Here is a 24765-nt window from a genome sequence, read left to right as displayed (position 1 = left end):
CCAACTTTAAAAAAAAAAAAAAAAAAACACCAATCACAGTTGTGATTTCTTGACCAGGAAACCCAGGAATCTGAAATACTTTCAATGTTACTTCAGAATAGCTGTAGGAACTCCTGGATTTTTTTCTGTTTTACTCTCATACCACTTATCAATTATAAGAATCTCACATAACAGTTTTAAAATACAGACAGACAGACTGACTCTCTCTCTCTCTCTCTCTCTCTCTTTCTCTCTCACACACACACACACGCACACACACAGGCACACACACACAGACACACAAACAAAGTGTGAGTGAGTGAGAGAGAGAGAGTTATGACGACTGCCATGATGCAAACTTAATTTGTAAAGCTCTTCGTGATAGTGAATGTTTTTAGGGCAAATTTCATTCGGAGTTTATTACCTAAAGAGACCATCAAACCCCCAAAATGCAAGATTTAGAGCAAAGCAAAGAGAGTAAGAACAATCCCGAGAAGCACGTCTTCATTTTTGTTCTTTCATTATTATTATTATTATTTTTGTCCCCCCTCAAGGCGGCTTTAAGAATATAGATGTTTTCTATGGATTGATGCCAGTGACAGGTTTGCCACGACGGCTTATTATTCAAGTTTTAAGTTATGAATATTAATAGGGCGAAGTTATAATTACATCTATTTTTAATTTATTTGAGAATGATGCTACGTACACTGTATCTTAGATGTTAATTTTTTTTCCCCTCCCTCCTTTGCCGACAGAGCTTCTCCAGCAACAGCAAGAATGTGCGTGATTATGAATATGAACAAAAATTAAGGCTGAGCATCCGTTCAGTGGGAGTTAATGATTCTGGAGCGTTCACGTGCCAAGCCACCAATGCTTTTGGAACATCTAATGTCACACTAACCTTGAATGTAATAGGTAAATATTAATATCGCAGATATATATATATATATATATATATATATATATATATATATATATATATATATATATATATATATATATATATATATATATATATATATATATATACACACACACACACACACACACACACATAATGCCAGGGTTAGAGCAAAAGCCACACGCTAGTATGTTGTTGGAATATGTGTTGAAATGTATGTTTCAATATGTTTTTAACTCTAACCCTCCCACTTCCTGTTTTGCAATACCGAAATAGTTCTTGGTAAAAACAAAGTCCATGTAAAAAAGAACATTTCCTTGAGTTTGTGCATGTATGTAGTCCTAGGGTACCTGAGAGACCGCCTCCTGCCGATTACCTCTTTCAGACCAATTAGATCGCACAGGTTGGGTCTCCTCCGGATTCCATCTGCCAGCCAATGTCGGCTGGCGACTCCCCGGGGGAAGAGCCTTCTCTGTTGCAGCTCCGGCCCTCTGGAACGAGCTCCCTGTTGAGATCCAGATCCTTACTACCCTCACGGCCTTCCTCAAAGCCACCAAGTCCTGGCTGTTCCAGCAGGCTGGGGGGAGCTGAGAAGCATCTACCTCCACAGAAATTGTGAATGTTGGTTTTGTTTTTAATATGTTGTCTTTGTCTCGTTCCCCCCTTTCCCTTGTCTTTTGTGAGCCGCCCGGAGTCCTCCGGGAGTGGGCGGCATACAAGACAAATAAATAGGGTAGTAATAGTCATATTTCCATGGTGCCATAATTATAAGTGGATCAAAACCCTTGCGTCAGTGCCAATTACTGGGAAATTGAGAGTAATTTGATCACATTGGCCAGGATTATGATTGCCAAATGGTTTCGACTGCCATTGTCACAGACCTTTCATGGGGACTAGTGGAAGTTCGCATCCCAAATGCCTAAACAGAGGTGATCTTACTTACCTTCGGATAGGATCAGGGCCAAATCCAAGTATTTCATTGATAAGCTGTCCTAAGAGATTTTCAAGTTGAAACATGGGATATACTCAAAATCAGCGACGGCTAACCTTTTTGTGGTTGGGTGCCAAAAAATGCAAGTGCTAGTACCCATAAAAAGCGCCCCCCTGCATGCATGCGCACAACCCCCTCCCACGTGCGCCCCACTGCTCGCCGCCAAGCTGAGCTTGATATTTCCTCCGGGGGGGGGGAACATGACTGCCAAGCCACTCCCACTCGGTCACATGGCTGGCAGACCACTCCCACAAAACAGGCCACACCTACAGAAGAGGTTCTAAAAAATTTTTGAAACCCACCACTGCACCCGGCCCTCCAAAAGGGCGAAAAATCAGCTGGCCAGTGTACGCATGTGCGCTGAAGCTGACAGCTGGCGTGCCAGCAAATGTGGTTCCGCGTGCCACAGGTTCGCCATCATGGGTATAGGGTTTCCTGCCTAAGCAGAGGGTTGGACTAGAAGACCTCCAAGGTCCCTTCCAATTCTGTTATTTTATTTTCTTAGTTTGATTAGCCTGTGGAACTTACTGGGGTGGTGCTGTTGCCGGTACAGGGAATAATTGGGGAATACCAATTCAGTAAGGGGCCTTAATAAAGACTCCATACACCCGGGGTATGTGTGAGCGGAACAGCACACACTGGGCCCTATCCAACACAATGCAATTCAGTGGTGAGAAAAGTAAGGTTTACGTTTAGACAAGAAAACTCAAACGCAGAGATACAGATCAGTAACTGTGAGGGGGATCCTAGTGGACAACCACTTAAGTATGAGCCAGCAGCCTAATGCCATCCTAGGCTGCATCAAGAGAGGGATAGTATCAAGACCATGTGAAATATTAGTTTCAAGACCATGCTTGGAACATTCCATCCAGTTTTCATGAATACAATGATGTTGAGATTCCAGAAAGAGTGCAAAGAAGTGCAACAAAGATGATCAGGGCTCTAGAGGCTAAACCATAAGATGAATGATTGCGGGAACTAGGTAGGTATTTTTCCCTGCCAAGATGCTGCGCCTTTGAGCTCCTGGTGTCACAGTGGAGTTAGGCAAAAACTAGTCTATACCTGCAGGGAGTTACTGATTTTAGCCGAACAAATAGGTTTAAAGATAGTTGTCCTTGGGCTGTCAGACTTTTAGATACAACCACAACAGAGGTGGGTTCCTACCAGTTCGCACCTATTCGGTAGAACCGGTTCGTCAAATCTACCGAACCGGTTAGAAGAGGTTCCACCAGTGGACCCGGAAAGCCGGCCACACCTACAGAAGAGGTTCCAAATTTTTTTGAAACCCACCACTGGTCCTTGGATATGATTATTCTACACTACCATGCTCATGTTTATAAAACTCAGTGCCTCTGTGAAAGGTAAGGATGACTACTGCGTTTGTGGTGCAATCAGAACATTGCGTGTGTTGAAGTTGTTTTAACGCAAACCAAAGATGCCTTTTAAAAAACAAGTTGACATCCTATTCTTATGCATGCCAGTGCTGTGTGTGAGGTAGTTTAAGGTGGTTCTGATAAGTGTCGTTGGCATCTTCACATCCGGTCACATGGGCGGCAAGCCACTCCCATCCGGTCACATGGGCAGCAAGCCACTCCCACAAAGGAGCCCACACCCACAGAGTAGGTTCGAACAATTTTTGAAACCCACCACTGAACCACAATCACTCCATGCACACGATAGTTTTTTTTTCTTTTTCTTTCTTTTTTCGTTTCTGCTGTAATTTTGCACCAGTGAGGTTAAAACCAGTTTCGTTGTATTTAAGTACAATGACAGTAAAGATTATACTTATACTTACTTATGTCTGGTCTAACGAAGAGAAGCACTATGGATTACATGATAGCAGTTTTTCGGTGCTTGAGGGACTGTTACACAGAAGAAGGGTTTGACCTATTCTCCCAAGCACCTGAGGGCAGGACAAGAATGAATGGAAACATATCAAGGAGAGATCTAACCTTCCGCCAAGGAGAAGTTTCCTGATAGTGAAAACAGTTGATCAGCGGAATGGCTTTCCTTCAGAAGTTGTGGGAGGTTTTTAAGAAGAGATTGGACAGCCATTTTTTTTAAAAAACAAAACTCTTATTCTATTATGGAAAAGTGGGAAGTAGGAACGACACGCCCCCCATTCATTGCAGATTTTCTGAGAGGTGCTCCTAGCTGTATCTAGTTGAAGATTTGAAAGTCCATAAAGAAGTATTCCTTTAGCTGAAGTCCCTTTGAAGGCCTTATCCATACTTCTAGAATGATGTGCCATTGGACAGTTGCCTTTACCTTCATGCACTGTGAAAATCCATCACATTATTGGTAGCCTCATGAATGTACCAAAAACAGGTGTGGCAGATCAAAAATAAAGAGTCTGACTGTAATCCACAAAAGCACCCCATAAGTCTGCTGGTTTCTCCAGTTGCAATGTCTGGCTGTGAAGGTTGGACTATAAGAAAGGCTGAGCGCCAAAGAATGGAGGCCTTTGAGCTCTGGTGCTGGAGAAGACTCCTGTGAGTCCCTTGGACTGCAAGGCGATCCAACCGGTCAGTCCTAGAGGAGATCAACCCTGACTGCTCTCTAGAAGGCCAGATCCTGAAGATGAAACTCAAATACTTTGGCCACCTAATGAGAAGGAAGGACTCAATGGGAAGAGCCTAATGCTGGGAAAAATGGAGGGCAAAAGAAGAAGGGGACGGCAGAGAATGAGGTGGCTGGATGGAGTCACTGAAGCAGTCGGTGTGAGCTTCAATGGACTCCAGAGGATGGTAGAGGACAGGAAGGCCTGGAGGAGCGTTGTCCATGGGGTCACGATGGGTCACACAGGACTTTGCAACTAACAGCAAAGTCTGCTGGCAGAATAGGGCTCTGGGTGGTGTATCTCCAATGTTCTCCAATGTTGTACGATACTTGGTAAATATGAAGACTCATGAAGTTTCAAAGCCTATTTTCTTTTAACAAAAAGTCTTGGATGGAACACTGTAAACATACAATAAAATGTTAGTATAGACACAGAGCTAGCACGAGGTTTATTTACTGTTTCAGGTTTTGGCATCCAATTTATATTGTGTAAAGTAGTACCTGTGATTATGTTAGAAACATACTGTGTCTTTGTGAAATTATGAAAGTTTCCTGTTATTTATTTGGCCGTGGAGTACACTCGCAAAGGTTTACATCTCAAACTCCCCTGAAGGGGAATGTGAACTGGGTCAGAACAATAGGTTGTGTGAAGAAATTTCTGCTGGGCGTTTGTTTATGTATCTCTTAAATGTCTACATCATTGTGTTTCCACAACAAAAGAATAGTGTGGTGTGACTTAAGAAGTAGACTTAAAACTGAGATAGATTTATTTGAAAGAATTTTGAAGAATCCCTGCCTTCCTGTTCCAAAATAGCATCTCAGTAGGCCCTGAGTCCCCCCTAATAGTTGTCATTAAATTTTTAATGTGTTAGAAGGGAAAATATATAAAATACCTAAAAAAGAAAAATTGCTGGTAATTTTTAAATTTAAATAGAATATAGAATATAAAATATAAAATAAGAGAACAGAGAATAGAGAGGAATGGAATGGAATAGAATAGAACAGAGGAGAATAGAATAGAATAGTAAAATATAGAGGATCGGATAGGATAGGATAGGTTAGGATAGATCAGATCTGGAAGGGACCTTCAAGGTCTTCTAGTCCAACCCCGCTGCTCAAGCAGGAGACCGTATACTATTTCAGACAAGTGGCTGTCCAGACTCTTCTTAAAAACCTCCAGGAATGAAATACCCACAACTTCTGAAGGCAAGCTGTTCCACTAGTTAATTTTTCTCACTGTTAGGAAGTTTGAAATGCTTCTAAAATACTTTAATACTATATTAAATGCAGTTTTTAGGTTGTGCGAAGAATTAGATTTGAAAGGCAAAATGGGGTTAGGAGCATGCAGTGTATTGCACGTAGCCCCAATAATAAATGCCTGAAACCAGCTGTTCCTTTTCCTGGGCTCATGTGGCTCCCTTCTGCAATGGACATGTGACTCCAGGAGAAGATGCGCTTGATCTGAAGTATTCTCAATAGATGCTACATGTGCACTTAAATCACATTTTGCCCTTCAAATCCAGACCTTGGCGTGCCCCAAGTACTGTTTTTATCTGGGTTCTGCCTTGTCTTTAAAGGATGAGATCACAAAAAAATAATCATACAATTCTTGAATTGAAAAGAGAGAGAGAGAGAGAGAGACAGAGAGAGACAGAGAGAGAGACAGAGAGAGAGAGACAGAGAGACAGAGAGAGAGAGACAGAGAGACAGAGAGACACAGACACAGAGAAACAGAGAGAGAGACAGAGAGAGAGAGGAGAGAGAGAAGACTATGATGGTGGTTACTGTGAAAACATATATTCCGCTTAGAGAGGGCTGAAAGCCCTATGAAGCGGTATATAAGTCTAACTGCTATTGCTATATTGCTATATGGAGACGGAGACCACAACGTGAAAGGACCAATTTTTAGAGAGAGAGAGAGAGAGAGAGAGAGAGAGACAGGCAGAGAGAGACAGACAGAGAGAGACAGAGAGAGAGAGAGAGACACAGAGAGACAGAGAGAGAGACAGACAGAGAGAGAGAGAGAGAGGAGAGAGAAGACTATGATGGTGGTTACTGTAAAAACATATATTCTTACCTGCTTTCCTAATGGAAAGCATGTGGAATAAAGCCTCATCTGTTAATTGAGCAGAAACTTGTAGGAGAAACTGCTCCACAAATAATACTGGATTGTACCCAAAGAGTCCATTTTAGTGCTAAAGGTTTGATTTCCAGAGCTCGCTAAAACCTGGGTCCATTGTGTCTTGCACACCCTGTGCCAGAAGCCATCAAAAATGCTTAGATTCTGCTGTTTATTAACATGCTTTCCTGAAAAGCCATCCTAGAGTGCTGGATTGCTGTGACACATAATACTTTTCAAATATTAAAATTACCATAAGTGCTAAACTGATTAGGAACATATTCATGTAGTGTAATTAGCAGGAGTATTCTGAACGTGTCTTTATCTGTAATTGGCAAAAAAAAGAGGTTCCCCCCACCCCACCCCTCACTCTGCTGCTTAAATGCTATTATTTTACATAGGAAATGAATAAAACCCTAGATGTCATCTTGTAGAACTTCCTGACGAGGAAGGTATAATATTTGCCATTATCCGTGGTAAATATGAAGGACACATTTCTAGAAATAGGAAGAGATGCATCATTGTTTTAAAAAAAAATCTTCAAAACTGGGCTGGTAGCTAAAACAAGGAGATACTCTCGGAATGATCGTTCCAATTGTTATGATTTTCTTGAGAAGATTAATCAGAGCCATTTGTTTTGAAATATCTGCTGCAGACATGTATTATTTATGAAACAATGGGGAAATTTCTGCTGTTCTGGAGCTAGTGTGTGACTGATTGTTCTTGGATATTGATATGAAGGTATCTTTATAATAGATAACTAGTTTTTGCACTGCCAAATAATATTGTTGGGAGCCCATCTAGGCAAATAGTAAAGGAAATGGTTCCCCTCGCACATATGTGCTGGTCATTCCCGACTCTAGGGGGTGGTGCTCATCTCCGTTTCAAAGCCGAAGAGCCAGCGCTGTCCGAAGACGTCTCCGTGATCATGTGGCCAGCATGACTAAACACCGAAGGCATACGGAACACTGTTACCTTCCCACCAAAGGTGGTTCCTCTTTTTCTACTTGCATTTTTACATGCTTTTGAACTGCTAGGTTGGCAGAAGCTGGGACAAGTAACGGGAGCTCACTCCGTTATACGGCACTAGGGATTCCAACTGCCAAACTTTCTGATCGACCAGCTCAGCGTCTTGGCCACTGTGCCACCTTTGTATTTAATGGGATGAAAAACTAAATAAATACACTTTGATTTGAATGGCCTATGGAAGTCATTAGTGCCCCTATAGGTGTAGATGGCGTATAAAGATAATGGACTGTGTGCAAAACATTGTTTTGTTCACTTCATTCAGTCAAATGTCATTAGCACACATTAGCTAATAAGGCTTGCTTTTCTTCAAGTTGCAATTTAGTTGGGCTTCTGTATTCCTTGACCTTGATTCTAAAGAGAGGTCTTTAAATATTTTCCACCAGGTAAAGGATATGTCAATTTATCGACTTCAACAAATACAACACTCTATGTCAACGACGGGGAAAATCTGGGCTTGGTAGTAACGTATGAGGCGTATCCGAAACCAGAAGAGGAACTGTGGCTATACATGAATAAAACACTGCAGAATTCATCTGATCATTATGTGAGAGTCACAAATATAGACAAAAACAGGTAAGGCAAGGCATGAAATTGAAGTATCAATAGAGCCGAGGTGGCGCAGTGGTTAGGGTGAAGTACTGCAGGCCACTTCAGCTGACTGTTATCTGCAGTTCAGCGGTTCTAATCTCACCGGCTCAAGGTTGATTCAGCCTTCCATCCTTCCGAGGTGGGGGAAATGAGGACCCAGACTGTGGGGGTGATATGCTGACTCTGTAAACCGCTTAGAGAGGGCTGAAAGCCCTATGAAGCAGTATATAAGTCTAACTGCTATTGCTATATTGCTATATGGAGACGGAGACCAAATTCCACAGAATAATTATATTGATGTTCTGTAGGAATATGCTATACAGATAGTCCTCAATGTACCACTCCAGTTGAGCCCCAAATTTACGCTGTGAAGTGAAGCATTTGTTAAGTGAACTTGTCCCCTTAGTTAAGCGAATCACTGCCGTTGTTAAATTAGTGACACGGTGGTTAAGCGAATCTGGGTTCTCCATTGAGTTTGCTCTTCGGGAGGTCGCACAATTGACTCCTGAACTTTGCAACCATCATCGATATGAGTCAGTGGTTAAGCCTCCGAATGTCCATTGCCTGGCCCTTGGGATGCTGCAATGGTCGTAAGTGTGGAAAATGGTTGTAAGTCACTAGTACCGTTGTAACTTCAAATGGTCCCTAAATGAACTGTCGTACGTTGAGGACTACCTGTACAGACTTGGCTTGGAAGAATTCTTCCTGCTTTTCTTGGAATCTAATGGTTGCCAACTTTCCCTTCCCTAATTGAACCTCTCATTGTGTCTGATTGTATAAACCCATAAATTGTCTGTTTAAGTTTAGTACTGTGTTTCCCCGAAAATAAGACTGGGTCTTATTTTCTTTTGACCCCCGAAATAAGCGCTTGGCCTTATTTTCGGGGAGGTCATATTATTTTTGAGATGCAGGAGGCGGCGAGCGAGGTCACCTCATGGCTGCTGCTGTGTTGCAATATTTTTGGGGAGGGCTTATTTTGCGCTCAAAAGCCCAATTGGACTCATTATCTGGGGAGGTCTTATTTTCGGAGGAACAGGGCACTATATTATAAAAAAGCATGTAGACCTGTAATGGCAAACCTGTGGCATGTAGAACCATTTTTTTCCAGCATAGCGGCCCTCAGCTCTGGCGTGCATGTGCATACTGACCGGCTGATTTTCGGCCTTCTGGAGGGATGGGGGAGGCCATTTTTGTCCTCCCCAGGCTTCAGGAAAACCTCTGGAGCCTAGAGAGGGTGAAAAACAAGTCCAACGGGTCAACTGGAAGTTTGGAAACGATCCATTTCCGCCTTCCGGGGGGGGGCAGGGGAGGCCGTTTTCACCCTCCCCAGGCTTCAGGAAAGCCTCCAGAGTGTGGGGAGCAGTGGTGGGTTGCAGGTGGTACACCCTGCCCGCCCGTGCTCCTTACCTGTCTTTAAAGTCTTCGGCGCTTACGCGCATGCGCACGGTACATACAGCACCTGCACGACGCTCCACCGAGCAGCTAGAGTGACGCTCCGCCGAGCAGCTAGAGTGTTGAGAAGGCTCACGGAAGTGTCGTTGGACAGCAAGAAGCACGCACGCGCTGCGCATGTCCATGTGGGGAACCCACCACTGCTGGGGAGGGTGAAAATTCCCCCCGTGCGCAGGGAGGGTGTCGCATGCGTGGGGCTGGGCTGTCACGTGTGCATGTGCAGATGGTGGGGCTTTAGAAGAATGTTAGCCATGACTGACCTAGACTATCCGCCATGAGGTGAGTAATGAAGGTTGCTGTTTTGTTCCTCCCGCAGCTATTCCAGCGAGCTTCACCTTACACGGCTGAAGGAAACGGAAGGAGGTGTTTATACGTTTTTCGTCTCCAACTCAGACGCCAACGCCTCTGTCACGTTTAACATCTACGTAAACAGTAAGTAACAATCCCTGTGACATTTCCTTGCCCCAAAGCCTTGCGTTTGACTAAAGCAAATTGCACATTGGGAGAATCTGTGGATTTCATGGCTGAAATGAAGGCCATTCTATAAAGTGAGATTTTAGAGCCGTGGTGACGCAGTGGTTGGAATGCAGTACTGCAGGCTACAGCTGCCAGCAGTTTGGCAGTTCGATTCTCATCAACTCAAGTGTCAACTCTGAATTGAACTTGGCTGAAGCCATCTTTTGTTGCTCCACAGTTGCCACACACTCTTAGTGGGGCGGGGAGTAGATAGACACAACAACGAGCCTTCCCATGGGAACCAAGGCCATCCTAACAAGTGGCATTTGAAGGAGGAGAGGAATGACCAAGAAACCCGCTAACTGTTTTAATTGAGTTTGACGCCCCTGATTTAGACTGTGTTTCCTTCCATATCTCACTGAGAGGTAGGATAGATTCACTGATGTGCACAATGAGAGTTTTGGTATGAGCAATGATTTGAATGGGAATGCTTCTCGCCTGCTTTTTCCTATAACTTTTTGTTTCTCTGTTGACATCTCCATCTGTACTGTATTCAAAGGAATGTGATGCAGCCTGATCCAGACAGTGTAAAAAGAATACCCCAAACCCTCATCCTGGGAGCTAGTTTGCAAGGGGTGGGCTTGATACACTCCATTGTCCTTAATTATCTCTATTATGCTGAGGAAAAAAAAAAGGAATGCTAATGGCTATATATTGCACGCTGCTTCAACTACAACAAACTAATTATTGAAGGGTTCATTAAGCTCTTTTGCATACTTCCCATCCTCTTATCAATAATTTGCCATTAAATGCTTTACATTTTCTAATTTCATTAGTTTTATTAAAGACCGCTGAGACAGATTCCAAGCATGGTTATATGGAGGTTGTTGGTTTTTTTTTTTTTTAATTAAAAAAAATTGCTTTAGCATTTCTCCGTCTTGGGAGTTACAAGTTTAGTGTCATTGAGTTGATTTGCATTTAGTTTATTACCTAATTCCCCCCTCCCCTCTTGCTAATTAGTAGAACAAATAAATATGGAGGCAGTATGTATTTTATCATCATTGCCCGCCGGAGGGAATTTGTTCCCAGGGTAGCAATAGCAATAGCAATGGCAGTTAGACTTATATACCGCTTCATAGGGCTTTCAGCCCTCTCTAAGCGGTTTACAGAGTCGGCATATTGCCCCCAACAACAATCTGGGTCCTCATTTTACCCACCTCGGAAGGATGGGTAAAATATATATATATATATATTACACTAATGTAATAGTGTAAAATATGGGTAAAATATATATATATATATATTACACTACTTTGATCATGAATAGAGTAAGTGGGGACCCAGATTGTTGGGGGCAATAAGCTGACTCCGTAAACCACTTAGAGAGAGCTGTAAACAGTGGTGGGATTCAACCGATTCACTGAGCGCGCACCAAACATGCGCTCTGCTTGTGCGCAGTTCATTTCCAAAAAGCTCTAACACTTCTACTGCAGCCACGGTGAGTAAAACTACTGAGGCGCAGCAATCCTCTCTGCCGCGCCTATCAGCTGGGCTTCAAACAAGGGAAATATAGGACAAACTAGCGCAGGGGCGGATGGGCGGGGCCAACTGCTTACCGCAACTACCGGTTCGTGTGAACTGGTCCAAACCAGCTGAATCCTACCCCTGCCTGTAAAGCACTGTGAAGCGATATATACAGAAAGACTGGGTCTTTCAGCATGACAATGATCCCAAACACACCGCCCGGGCGACGAAGGAGTGGCTTCGTAAGAAGCATTTCAAGGTCCTGGAGTGGCCTAGCCAGTCTCCAGATCTCAACCCCCATAGAAAACCTTTGGAGGGAGTTGAAAGTCCATGTTGTCCAGCGACAGCCCCAAAACATCACTGCTCTAGAGGAGATCTGCATGGAGGAATGGGCCAACACACCAGCAACAGTGTGTGCCAACCTTGTGAAGACTTACAGAAAACATTTGACCTCTGTCATTGCCAACAAAGGATATATAACAAAGTATTGAGATGAACTTTTGATATTGACCAAGTACTTATTTTCCACCAACACTTGCAAAAAAACCTCTTTCCAGATCAGACAATGTGATGGTCTGGATTTGTTTTCTCATTTTGTCTCTCATAGTTGAGGTCTACCTATGATGTCAACTACAGGCCTCATCTCATCTTTTTAAATGGGAGAACTTGCACAATTGGTGGCTGACAAAAATACTTTTTTGCCCCACTGGAAGTCTTGAGTGCTATTGCTCTTCCACCCCAACAAGAATCACCACAACAACTTTAGTCTGGTTTAGAGAAAAAGGAGGCTCTAACCTTCCCCGGCAGCCTTTGATTACGGAATTCCCCTCTCCACTTAATCTATTTTGAAAGATAAAGACGGCCATTAATGTTTGATGAACATTTTCATCAAATGTTCAGTTTGCGGTATTGATCCAGAGACATGAGTTGATGGTTGAACGTGGCGTTAAACAAAATTTCCCTCCACCTCAATGTGAAATGTTTAGGCAGCTGGATTATTGCATAGAGCAGGGGTCCCCAACCTTTTGGACCTCAGGGACCACTAAATTCATAATTTTAAATCCCGCGGACCACTAATATGATCTGCCTAATGACTAGCTGGCTAGGCATGGCTAGGTGGTCATGTGACTGGGTGGGCATGGGCAACTTTATGTCACTTATGTCAAGGGGCGCCTCGCTGGCCTCTACTCTCCCCTCCCCTCCCAGCCACCCCTCGACTGACTGCCCAGGCTCCTTAGGGCCCTAACATAAAGCAGTTGTTGGAGCTAAACAGTCACCACGAGAAAGAGTTGACAAAACAGCTGGCTCAGTTCAAATTGGATCTGACCGAGGAGGAGGCTCAGCAGAAGGGCCTCACTGAGGACTACGAGCATAGGCTTTCCAAGCAGAGGGAAGACCTGCGGGAGTGCAAGGCCAGGTGCCAGTGCCTGGAGGTTCAGCGGGCTGAGACGGTCAGCCAGTTCCAGCCCATGATGCTGGAACAAGCCCTCCCCGGCTCTTTGCCACCAGCGGCGCTCCCCTCCAGCCTTCGCCCAAAGCTCCGCACCAGGAGGCTGAAGCAGACCCCAAGTTGGAATATCTGCCCCACTCCAATCCGGACGAAAAGAACCCAAAGGGGGAGACTCTCTGCAGCAACACAAACATTCATTGCATGTATCCGGCCCGGAGACCGTAGTTTGAGGACCCCTGATTTAGTGCAATATAACAAATGCAAATAATTTTTCTGCGGACCAGCAAATTTTTCTTGCGGACCTCCAGTTGTCCGTGGACCACCAGTTGGTGACTGCTGGTATAGAGAGAGGCAATCTCTTTTCAGCATATCACGGCTTGGGCCACAGTTACAGAAACACCCAACGAGCTCTCTTTCATCAGTTCTTGATAGCCACTACTTTATGTTGCAATGTAGGAATAGTTGATCATGTAAATATTATTGGCCAATAACAGTGCCAGCAGATAAAAAAATGGGCTTTTAAAATCTGTTCTGTGAAAGAGAAAGAGAAGGAGAGGAGAGTGGAAGGGAGAGAAAGAGAAGGAGAGAGGGCAGGAAGGGGAAGAGAGAGGGTAGGAGTAGGGGAGAGGTAAGGGAAGAAAGAAGGGGAAGGAGAGGAGGAAGGAAGGAAGTAGAGAAGGAAGGGAGGGAGAAAAGAAAGGGAAAATAAGGTGGTGTTACAACAGGCGCTAGGGATGGTAAACAAAGCAACTCAAACTGTATATTATAACCTTTTAAATGGAATAACAAAAGTATAAGAATGGCAAAGGAAAAGAATAACTATGTGAATGTATACCTATAATTGTATGTAAGAGAATAAATGACAGTAAGAATATAAAGCACAATATAGGTAAACAATATTTGGTTATAAATAGCTAAGTATAAATCAATATAGAATTGTACATACAAATGGATAACGAATAAGGAGACCATGAATGTAAGATAGAAAGGTATAGAAGGGAAAACACTAACTGTAAAGAAACCGATACGGAACTGCTGTATGATATATGATGGAACTTCTTGTTCCCAGAGGCTCGAGGAAAGCCTCCAAAGCCTGGGAAGGGCAAAAACGCCGCCCTCCATCCCTGGTGCAGGAAGCCAGGTAGGCCACACCTCAGTGGTGGGGTTCCAAATCCTGTTGCAAACCAGTATGGTGCAACGGGGCCGGGTGGCCACCACATGAATACATGCAGTGGCACATGCGTCCTTACCTCCTGCGACGCTCCACGATGCTCCAGCTGCTTGGTGGAGAGTCGCGCAGGTGCCATACACTGTGCACGCATGCCCAAATGGCCTGTTTCTTCCAAATACAGGTAAGGAACGAGGGTGGCGGGTGAGCCCTCCGGAGCACCATATCGGAACGGTACCCGGTGCTCCAGGCAGGCACCGGTATGCCCATACCGGGGCGTACCACCTGCAACCCACCACTGCCACGCCCAGACCCCCTCCAGCAACCAGGCAGAGAACCGGTTGCTAAAATGTTTGATACTAATTACAGTTAAAAGCTTGTTTTTCTGCACCTGAGGAGATTTGGCACCGAATATCAAGGCATAGTCCTAGATACTTACAAATTCTATTGGCCCTGGTTCCTTTAACAGCTGTCCAACTGCTCCATTAAATAAATCCTCACAGGATGTTATGGAAAAGTTTGTCAAAAGCCTTTCTTGCCGTACCTGTTTCTCTTTGAACACTGTTTCAAGACAGGTGATGTAAATGTCTGCAGATCCTATTTATTGCCTCTGTCTTCCCAGGGCTCAGATAATAATCTTCTAATTGCAACGGCGTTCGGCTTTCTTAAACGTAATACAAGAAAAGTCTTGGAGCGGAAATAAAATATATCTCAGACTTTAATAAATCCGGTTATATGTTTTAGCTCTGTAATGGCATAATAAGTCATCAGTCTTCCTATCATTTAAAGGGAAACATCTTTTAAATAAAGCAGCACAATGAAGGATGGTCCTGGAATCTTTCAAATAACCTTAACGCCGCTTAAGCTAAAGCGTAAGCTGAGCTGAGCAGGCTTAGATGTCAACCTGATCTAGTGGTGGATTGCAGGCAGTACGGCCCGGTATGGGCATACCAGTGCCTGTCGGGAGTATTTGAGCTTTTCGGCGCTTCCACACACAGAGCATACGGCGCCTGCGCTACACTCCGCCGAGCAGCTGGAGCAGTGGTGGGATTCAGCCAGCTCACACCTATCTGGGAGAACCGGTTCTTAATTTTCTAAGAGGTTCAGAGAACTGGTTGTTGGAAGAAATCTTCTTTTGGTTTCTTTCCGCTTTACAGGGCTGATCCTGTAAGGAAGGCAGGAAGGAAACATGCTGGTGTTGTTTCTAGCCTAATCTTTATTGCCCTGCTTACAGAAACTGCCTCTCTGGTTAACCCTTATTCCATTGTAACAGCTAAGGCAAAGTGCCCATTGACCTGAGTAATGTTGAGTTGGCCACGCCCACACGGTCACATGACCACTAAGCCCTGCTTACCTACCTGGTCATTAGGACAGAGAACCGGTTGTTAAATTATTTGAATCCCACCACTGAGCTGGAGCATCGCGGAGGCGTCGCAAAGGTAAAGACGCATGCGCACGCGTGCGTGTGGGAGAAGCTGGGCCCCATTGGACTGTACCGGTTGCACTGGGATCCGGAACCCACCACTGACCTGATGCCAGATCCCTTTAGTGGGAGAACAAACAGCCAACACAATGCCATTGTTGGGGGTGCCTCAAAGGTCACATGAGCTTTGATCTTCTCAGTGGCCTCGAGACAGGACTCAACAGGTTGGTAGCTGAGGAAGTCAGAAAATTTGTGCCTGTCCCAGCAGCAACTGCATTAAATTGGAGCGGATTTGGGGAAGGGGCTGCGAGAATGTTGCTGTCCTACCTTAGGAAGATTGTTGTCTTTCAACCACACACTCTAAAATGGGGAAAATAAAATCAGCCTGTTGTCCGACTTGGACTATATGTTTCTTAGGGGACGCGGCGGCTCAGTGGCTAAGATCCTAAGCTTGTCGATTAGGAAGGTCGGCAGTTCAGCGGTTCGAATCCCTAGTGCCGCGTAACGGAGCGAGCTCCCGTCACTTGTCCCAGCTTCTGCCAACCTAGCAGTTCGAGAGCATGTAAAAATGCAAGTAGAAAAATAGGGACCACCTTTGGTGGGAAGGTAGCAGCGTTCCGTGCACCTTCGGCATTGAGTCATGCTGACCACATGACCAGAGCGCTGGGTCTTCGGCTTAGAAACAGAAATCAGCACCTCCCCCTAGAGTCAGGAACGACTAGCACATATGTGCGAGGGGAACCTTTACCTTTAAAGTCTCAAAAATTGTGAGATCACTAAATCTTTTAAAAGTTTTTAGGAGTCTTGAAAATTTAGTATATTCAAGCAAGGCTTGCTGCAATAATTGCAAACCTTGAGTTTAGTAAAAATCCATGACGTTGGAGTGGATTTTGGGAAGGGGCTGCGAGAATGTTTCTGTCCTATCGTAGGAAGATTGTCTTTCAGCCATTCACTCTAAAATGGGGAAAATAATGATCAGCCTGTTTTAGACTTGGACTATATGTTTCATAAATGCCTTGTATTCTGGAGCCAAGCAGCTTCTGCATTGAAAAGTAATATCAAGAGGGGATCCCCAAGGTGGATTTTTTTTTTCCAGGAGGCAACTGGACTTACTTGTTTTTTCTTTGAAGAGGTTTCGCTTCTCATCCAAGAAGCTTCTTCAACTCTAACAGGATGGTGGGGAATGGAAGGATTTATACTCCTTGCAGACAGCTGATCATTTGCCTCCTTTTAGAGGGCCGTTAAAGCACTGGCAGGCTTATCTGTGTCCTTCCTGGTTCCTCTAGTCTGCAAGTTTTCCCTCTGGAAATCCATTCCTACTCCCACATCATTCCCAGGATGTTCATCCCAAATTGTATAGCTAAAAGTTTGTAGAGATCAAGAAGGGATGTTTTCCCATGAACCAGAGTGGCACAGTGGTTAGAGTACGGTACTGCAGGCTACTTCTGCTGACTGCTAGCTGCAGTTCGGCATTTCAAATCTCACCAGGCTCAAGGTTGACTCAGCCTTCCATCCTTCCAAGGTGGGTAAAATGAGGATCCAGATTGTTGGGGGCAAGAGGTTGACTCTGTAACTGCTTAGAGAAGGCTACACAAAGAATTGTGAAGCAGTATATAAATCTTAAGTGCTATTGCTGTTTTGCAAGAAAAAGGCAATAGGGGGCACTTCATTCTTCTGTCCATCCTGTAATTCCCTTTTGCAAACCACATTACCCTTAGTCGGGGTGCTAAACACCCTGAAAACTTGTACCTGGTCCCCAGCTGAGGCAAAAACTTCTGGTGCTGAGCAGGGAAGAGAGATTCAGTAGTTGTGCGGAAGCCAGCTATTTCTCTTTGCTGCAACATAATAGAGAGGAGTGTGCAAGATTTCTATGCACAAGGTGACTGCACAGAATTAAGTTACTGTGTCTTTCAACTGCTATTACGAAGGCTTTTGAGTGAAAAAGGTATCAAACACATTGAGTCCCTGGGAAAAATGTGAATTTGATAAGCAAAAGATTAAGTCTCAGCTTGCGTGATTATGCATGCTTAGGCTAACATCAGTTCCTTAATTCTTTAATTATAATTTTATTATTATTTTAACTGCACATAATAACAAGAACAAAGGTTATAGATTTAAATTTTACAAGAAAAGCTATAGGGTTAGCTAAATCATACAAATAAAAAAGTCAAAATGGGAATGCAAGATAAAAAAATCTTATACTATAATTGCAATACGATTGAATATACATTTGAATAATAATTTCATTGGTTTCTACCATACCAAAATAAAAACATATGTTGACAAATCACAGATCTATGTTTGCATACAATTTGCATATAATCTGTATAGAATCATATGGTTTGATCTTTCTGCTGATTCAGAACCAGATCAAAAGCCGAGTTAGTTTAACTCCAAAATCCAGTAGGAACACATTCTTCCAGGAATTTTGCAAGAAGTTATTCATGAAGATCAATGTGTGTTTTTACCTAAAAGATAGTTAAAGAACAATATTACAACTCTGTTGATATTTCAGAATATTTGAAACAACGTAACTGCATTGATATTTTTTTTTTAGATGCATAGAAGGTTTTTGACAATTTTAACTGGACTTTCCTGTTTACAGTTTTGAAGACATGAATTTTAGAGAGAATTTTAAAATGGGTAAAATCGACTTATACTTTACAGAAAACATAAATAATTGTTAGTGGCGATCTAACAGAAACATGTGAAAAATTAAAAAAAAAGGGACAAGACAAGGCTGCCCATTGTCCCTTCTGCTGATTATTTTGCTTCTTGAAACACTGAATAGAGGCATAAAATGGGATGAAAAGATTGTGGGAGTAAAGATTTAAAAACAAGATTTACAAATTGAGAGCTTTTGCAGATACAGATACAATATGCTAGTATTTTTAATAGAATTGTGCTGAATTGTAGGCAAAATAGAAATGACTTCATAAAACTGTCCTCTTTATTTATTTTCTTTATCTTTTTTTTCATTCTTTCATTCATTCTCTAGCCAAACCAGAGATTGTCACTTCAGAAAGACTGAGCAATGGCATGCTACTCTGTGTGGCAACTGGATATCCTGCTCCTACTATTAGCTGGTATGTTTGTCCAGCTACTGAGCAAAGGTGAGAGATTCCAAAAATGTGTTTTGATTTTGGATTAAATGTGAAGGATGAGAAGTCAACACAATCAGCTCTAATGTTCCAATGTGTGTGCTTTTCATGGCCTGAAACCTCACGAGAAAGTACATTTCTTGGGTTTCCATTGGAAGTGAGATGAGACGGAGGTGTATTAATCCACCCCATGCCACGTGGTCAGCAAATTCTGTTTTCATAGAAATAATTTCCACCCCTCTTGGGATGAAAGAAACAAGTTCGGCAGATAGGAGAAGAGGCTGAACTTCTGCTTCTTCTGACCTAGCCTTCTTGAGACAGTAAAAATCACACGCTTAGTCCCCGAAACCATCTTTTTATTTAAATGGCTGTGAATTATGTTCATTCACAGTCTGTAGTGAGTCCCAAATAGTTTGTAAATAGTCCGACAGAAGTCTGCCAAAGTCTTTCGGGATAAGGCTGATAAGCATCCACCTTTATCTCCCTTGAAACGCTGCCAGAGACCTAATTGCAAATTAGCTTTTTCAAAGCCAAACGGAGCCCAGAGTCAAACGGAGCTTCAGAGTTTAAACCAACAAAATTGCTTCCTGCAAAGGGTCACGCCCATTTGTTCCTCTTTTTATGTCTTATGGGAGGGGCCAATCATCTCCAAGCCTTATTCCTGAGTCGCCCCTTTTGTCTTAACTGTTCTTGCCTTCTGGCAGCTCTGCACATGCATGCACTGGGAACAGGCTCCTGCTGTTCCTCTGCCTCGCTGATGTCAGACTCCGGAGGCTCTAGAGGCAGCACGTAACTCCCAGATGGTCCTGCCCCCCTGTCTATCTCCGATTCAGAGCCCTCTTCCAAGCCTTCACCAGACTCCAGGACTGGCCCATGTTCCTCCCCAATCTCCTCACTGTTCGACTTCTGCCAGCTCCACAGGCCGCCGGTGAACCACAACACTGCTCGCTAATCTTGCTTGATAACTTTACACCTATTTGGAAAGAAGGAACTGATAGATGCAAACCACAGGAAAGAACTATTAAATGGCCATTGAATTGGAGACACACCAATAAAAACAATTTATTCAGGAGTAGAAAGTGTGGTTCTGTTTGAGGTTCATTAGATGTATGGACGGGCAATCTTCGACTTAGAGACCACTTGTTTAACGACAGTTCAGAGTTACGACAGCAGTCAGAAAAGTGATTTATGACCAATCCTCTAAACTAGAACCCGTTTGGGTGTGTGTGTCACATGATTGTAATTTGAGGTCTTGGCAACTGGTCCTCATTTACGAAGATTTCAGCGTCTAATCTACCACTGCCAATTACCTCCCACAGACCCATTAGATCTCACAGGGTTGGCCTTCTCCGAGTTCTATCTACTAGCCAATGCCATCTGGCTACTACCCGTGGGAGGGCCTTCTCTGTGGCAGCTCCGGCCCTCTGGAATGAACTCCCTGCAGGGATTCGAGCCCTCACCTCTCTCCAGACCTTCCGAAAAGCCGTCAAAACCTGGCTTTGCCGGCAGGCCTGGCCCCTCTCGACTTGTATGGTTGTGTGACTCTTGCTTATTTTAATTCTCTGTATTTCGTTTTATGTTCCCCTTTTTCCCCTTTTGAATTGTTCGCCGCCCTGAGTCCTCCCGGAGAAGGGCGGCATATAAATAATAAAATTCAATTCAATTCAGTTCACTCTCACCAACATGCCCTAAGCCTTAAGCAATTTCTGACAAGCATTGGGCTTTTTCTTTATATTTTGAAAGTCAATGAAAAAAAACTAGGTTAGGTTCACAAGAAATAAATGAAAAATAAGCAGATTTGTTGACTTTTGAGGTATACCGAGTTGGAGCCAGATCTAATTATAATGAGTGTGCAAACTCAGTGAAATTAATCAGATTTAAGATTGCCATGATTAACATAAGACTATTTCGGTGGATCTGAATTAAAAGCAACCAAATCTCCAGTGGCTGCATTAAGGATAAGCATTAAAATTATAATTGCCAAGAATTTCCAAGCAAGAATATTGATGCCTACTAACCATGTCACTTTCCTTCTCTTGTCAGCAAGAATGGCTGGATAACTGGACATCCATTTAGGAGAAAAGGCTTGATATAAATGTCAAATTATAAGCCCTGGGATCGGTGGTGGGGTTTTAAAAAAATTACTACCGATTCTGTAGCCGTGGCTTGGTAGGAGTGGCATGGGAAGGATACTGCAAAATCTCAATTCCCTCCCCACTTCTGAGGGAAGGATATTGCAAAATCTTGAGAGTACTTGAGAGACCGCCTACTGCCAATTACCTCCATGCGGCCAATTAGATCACATAGATTAGGCCTCCTCCGAGTTCCATCTGCCGGTCAGTGTCGACTGGCAACTACGCGGAGGAGAGCCTTCTCGGTAGCAGCTCCGACCCTTTGGAACGATCTCCCCGTGGAGCTTCGTACCCTCACCACCCTCCAGACCTTCCTCACAGCCCTTAAAATCTGGCTATCCCGTCAGGCCTGGGGCTAAAGATTGTAACCCACCCGAATGGTATGAATGTTGTGCTTTTTAATTATGTATTGCTCTTATGTGTTAAATGTTTGTTTCCCCCCTCCCTTGAGTTGTAAGCCGCCCTGAGTCCCCCCAGGGAAAAGGGCGGCATATAAATAAACTTTCATAACTCATAACTCTTCATTCCCCACCCTACTCTGGGGCCAGCCAGAAGTGATTTTTGCTGGTTCTCCGAACTACTCAAAATTTCCACTACAACACCATCTCTGCCTGGGATGCTCGTGCAATAGCATTTCTTTTGTTGTTTTACATCCAGGTGATTTGTTGTTGTTTTTTCCCCCAGATGTCCAGATTCACCAAATGTTTCTCCCGAGAATGTAAAAACCAAATACAAAGATTCAACATTTTCTTCCTTTGGAAAGATAATTGTGGAAAGCACTATTGATACCAGCATGTTCAAGAGCAATAGCACAATCACCTGTGAGGCTTCCAATACCATTGATAGGCGTTCAGCTTTCTTTAACTTTGCTATTAAAGGTAATTTTGTGAGTTATTTCAGAAACAGAATACGGTATTTATTCTGCAAGCTTTTGGAAAAAAGGAATAGCACTCTGAACCTAAGTCACCAAGTTATTTTATGATGCTGATAACCAAAGGCATATATTTTTGTCACAACCTTTTCCATAATACTTGTTTTTTTGCTTTTTATATTAAGCACTAGTTCTGATAACCTATTCATAGGGGGACAATGTCCAGATCAAACTTAATTTCTAATGTTGGATTTTACCCCTTACCAGAGGGAGCCCCCTCGTGGAGTACTATGAACCCATTATCATGGCAACTCCACTGCTCTGTACAGTAGAAACCATTTTACCGCAGTACAGTAGAAGCCTCCAGTCCCTTAATCCTCTTTGTTGCTCTTCTCTGCACTCTTTCTAGAATCTCCACATCTTTCTTACATCGTGGCGACCAAAACTGAATGCAGTATTCCAAATGTTGGCTTACCAAATCATTATAAAGAGGCATTAACACTTCACGTGATCTTGATTCTATCCCTCTGTTTATGCAGCCTAGAACTGTGTTGGCTTTTCTTGGCAGCTGCTGAACACTGCTGGCTCATATTTAAACGGTTTTCTTTAAGCTGTGTGGATTTCAACTCCCAGAATTCCTCAGCCAGCATTACAGGAGCTGAAGTCCAGTTGTCAAAACCGAGAAACACTGATCTAAGAAAAGTCCATTCAGCAGTGAGTAAATTCTGAATGGATTCGGCTGCTTCCAGGCAGCTGGGCCAGTCTAGGAACATTGCTACTATAGCCTTCATGCCACTTGCCTGACACTCTTTCTTAATAAACCAGGTGATCTTAGGCATGGTATTGGATTACCTTAAGCCTCTTACCCTAGAGGTTCTCCATGTTTATGTGAGGTTCTCCAAGCAGGAGTAACTCCAGATAACATATCCATTATGCCAACCAGAGATCTGTCCTAACTAGTGCCTGGCCTCACAGATGCATCAGGGCACACAATATTTTTGTTTGAATGGAACTTGTGACCTGGAAATGGAGGTGCTCCATTCCAGTCACGAAAACTCACTTCTGATCAGTTTTCCAATCTTCTGGAAAGACGGAGCAGTGGTTAAAATGGATTGACGCAGGACCTGAGTGCTTTCTTAAACTACATTTGAGGATTTGAATATCAATTGTAGTGTAGGCTTTAATTAATATGACTAATTTTCTATGTTCTGCTTTTGTTTTGTTTTTAAAAGTTTGCCAGCTCTCTCGTAGGCTTGCCAGAATGAAGGCAATTTATAAATAAGTGTATAAAAATGTTAATAAATCAAGTTGCTAATGATTTTTTTTGTATTTTTACATGCGCTTGTCTCTCTAGAACAAGAAAACAGCGGCAGCCTTTTCACTCCGTTGTTAATCGGCTTCGGTGTAGCAGCAGGACTGATGTGTGTTATAGTCATAATCCTTGTTTATAAATATCTCCAGGTAAGAATTGTGTGTAATTGTGTCTTATTAGATGCCAGGTGTTTTTTTTTTCTTTGCCACCGCTTTACCAGTTTAAATACTTTAAAAAAGTTGTGTCTTGTATTCCAGAAACCCAAATACGAGGTACAGTGGAAAGTAGTTGATGAAATCAATGGAAACAACTATATCTACATAGATCCAACACAGCTTCCATATGATGAGAAGTGGGAGTTTCCAAGGAACTGCCTCAGTTTTGGTTAGTTTGCAGATATTTAACCTTGCTGGCAATCCAGTAATGCTTCTAGTACCCTTACATCAGCGTAGTTTAAAGACATTTTCTTTTCCTAGCCTAATTTTTCTTGCTTTGATTGGCCAGTTCATTCCAGAGAAGGGCATCCATACTATGGTATCTCATGGTATTTAAAGGCAGAATCAAGGGCAGGGCCGGATTTAGATGAAAAGAGGCCCTAGGCTATTCCACTTATGAGGCCCTTTCACCTTCCATTTTTAAGCTTGTAAATTGCATGACAGACAATAAAATACACCATTACTGTGATATACATCAATATATATCAATATATATAGCTGGCCTCCCGACGGAGGGCGGCTCTGCTCTGCGGCAAAGGCAGCTGCCCAGCTCGGCCCTCTCGCCCTCACCTGCCTGGCCGCTGGTGGGCTCCGCGTCGACAGGGCGGCTACTGGGAGCGGCCGCGCCTCTTGCCCGACCGCCGGTGCCGGGAACGTGGGCGGGCTCCCCAACTGCCGCGGCGCTGGAACGATCTTAACCAATACATTTTTATGTTTGTTTATTAGTCATATGCGTAGAATTTCTCCTTATTTTCAGTTCAGTGTTTTAGTGTTCACTGTTTTTAGAATAGTGTAATTTTAATTTTGCTAACAATTTGAATGTAGGCCCCTCTTGATCTTGAGGCCCTAGGCTGAAGCCTAGTTAGCCTATAGGAAAATCCGGCCCTGATCAACGGGGTAGGATCAAGGGCACCAACACAATGCCAGCTACAGTCTTTCTGTAGATGTACCTTGAGTCTTGTATGCATATATGAAATCAGCAGAGGTATCTGAGAGAAGCTATCATTTTAATGGGGAGCACTGGAGTCTGTGGGTATTCCTGCCCCTATCACAGTTGCTTGTAAGAGATAATTCTATTACAATAAGGCCGTGATGGCGAACTGATGGCATGCGTGCCACAGGTGGCATGCGGAGCCATTTGCTAGGGCACATGAGGCGTTGCCCTCTCAGTTCCAGTGCATATGCGTGTGCTGACCAGCTGACTTCGGCCTTCTTTTGAGGCTGTTTTTCACCCTCCGGAGCCTCCGGAGCGTGAAAAACCAGCCCTAGGGGCAAACTGGAAGTTTGGGAACAGACTTCTGGTTTGCTCGTAGGGCCGTTTTTCACCCTCAGAGCCTTCAGGAGGCTTCTGGTTTGTCCGTAGTGCCATTTTTTGCCCTTTTGGAGGCTTCAGGAAGCTTCAAGAGGCTTCCTGGAAGGCTCCGGAAGGCGAAAAAATGGAAGTCACTTCTGGTTTGGCCTTCGGAAGGTGAAAAATGGCCCTACGGCCAAACTG

General features: G+C 43.5%; 1 protein-coding gene across 1 annotated transcript in view; it reads left to right on the top strand.

Annotated features, from left to right (window-relative positions):
* The window catches only part of KIT (KIT proto-oncogene, receptor tyrosine kinase), a 109734-nt gene that overhangs the window by 61256 nt on the left and 23713 nt on the right, over nucleotides 1-24765 (top strand). Inside the window, exons 5-11 of the mRNA XM_032224279.1 lie at nucleotides 735-894; nucleotides 7962-8151; nucleotides 9935-10050; nucleotides 18638-18752; nucleotides 21557-21750; nucleotides 23098-23204; nucleotides 23313-23439. Of these exons, the coding sequence (XP_032080170.1) occupies nucleotides 735-894; nucleotides 7962-8151; nucleotides 9935-10050; nucleotides 18638-18752; nucleotides 21557-21750; nucleotides 23098-23204; nucleotides 23313-23439 (1009 nt within the window). The remainder of the gene's footprint in view (nucleotides 1-734; nucleotides 895-7961; nucleotides 8152-9934; nucleotides 10051-18637; nucleotides 18753-21556; nucleotides 21751-23097; nucleotides 23205-23312; nucleotides 23440-24765) is intronic.

Source organism: Thamnophis elegans, chromosome 9 (assembly GCF_009769535.1).
Source record: "Thamnophis elegans isolate rThaEle1 chromosome 9, rThaEle1.pri, whole genome shotgun sequence".
Taxonomy (NCBI): Eukaryota; Metazoa; Chordata; class Lepidosauria; order Squamata; family Colubridae; genus Thamnophis; species Thamnophis elegans.
Note: the sequence above shows the minus strand (reverse complement) of the source record. Positions and strands in the feature narration are given on the sequence as shown.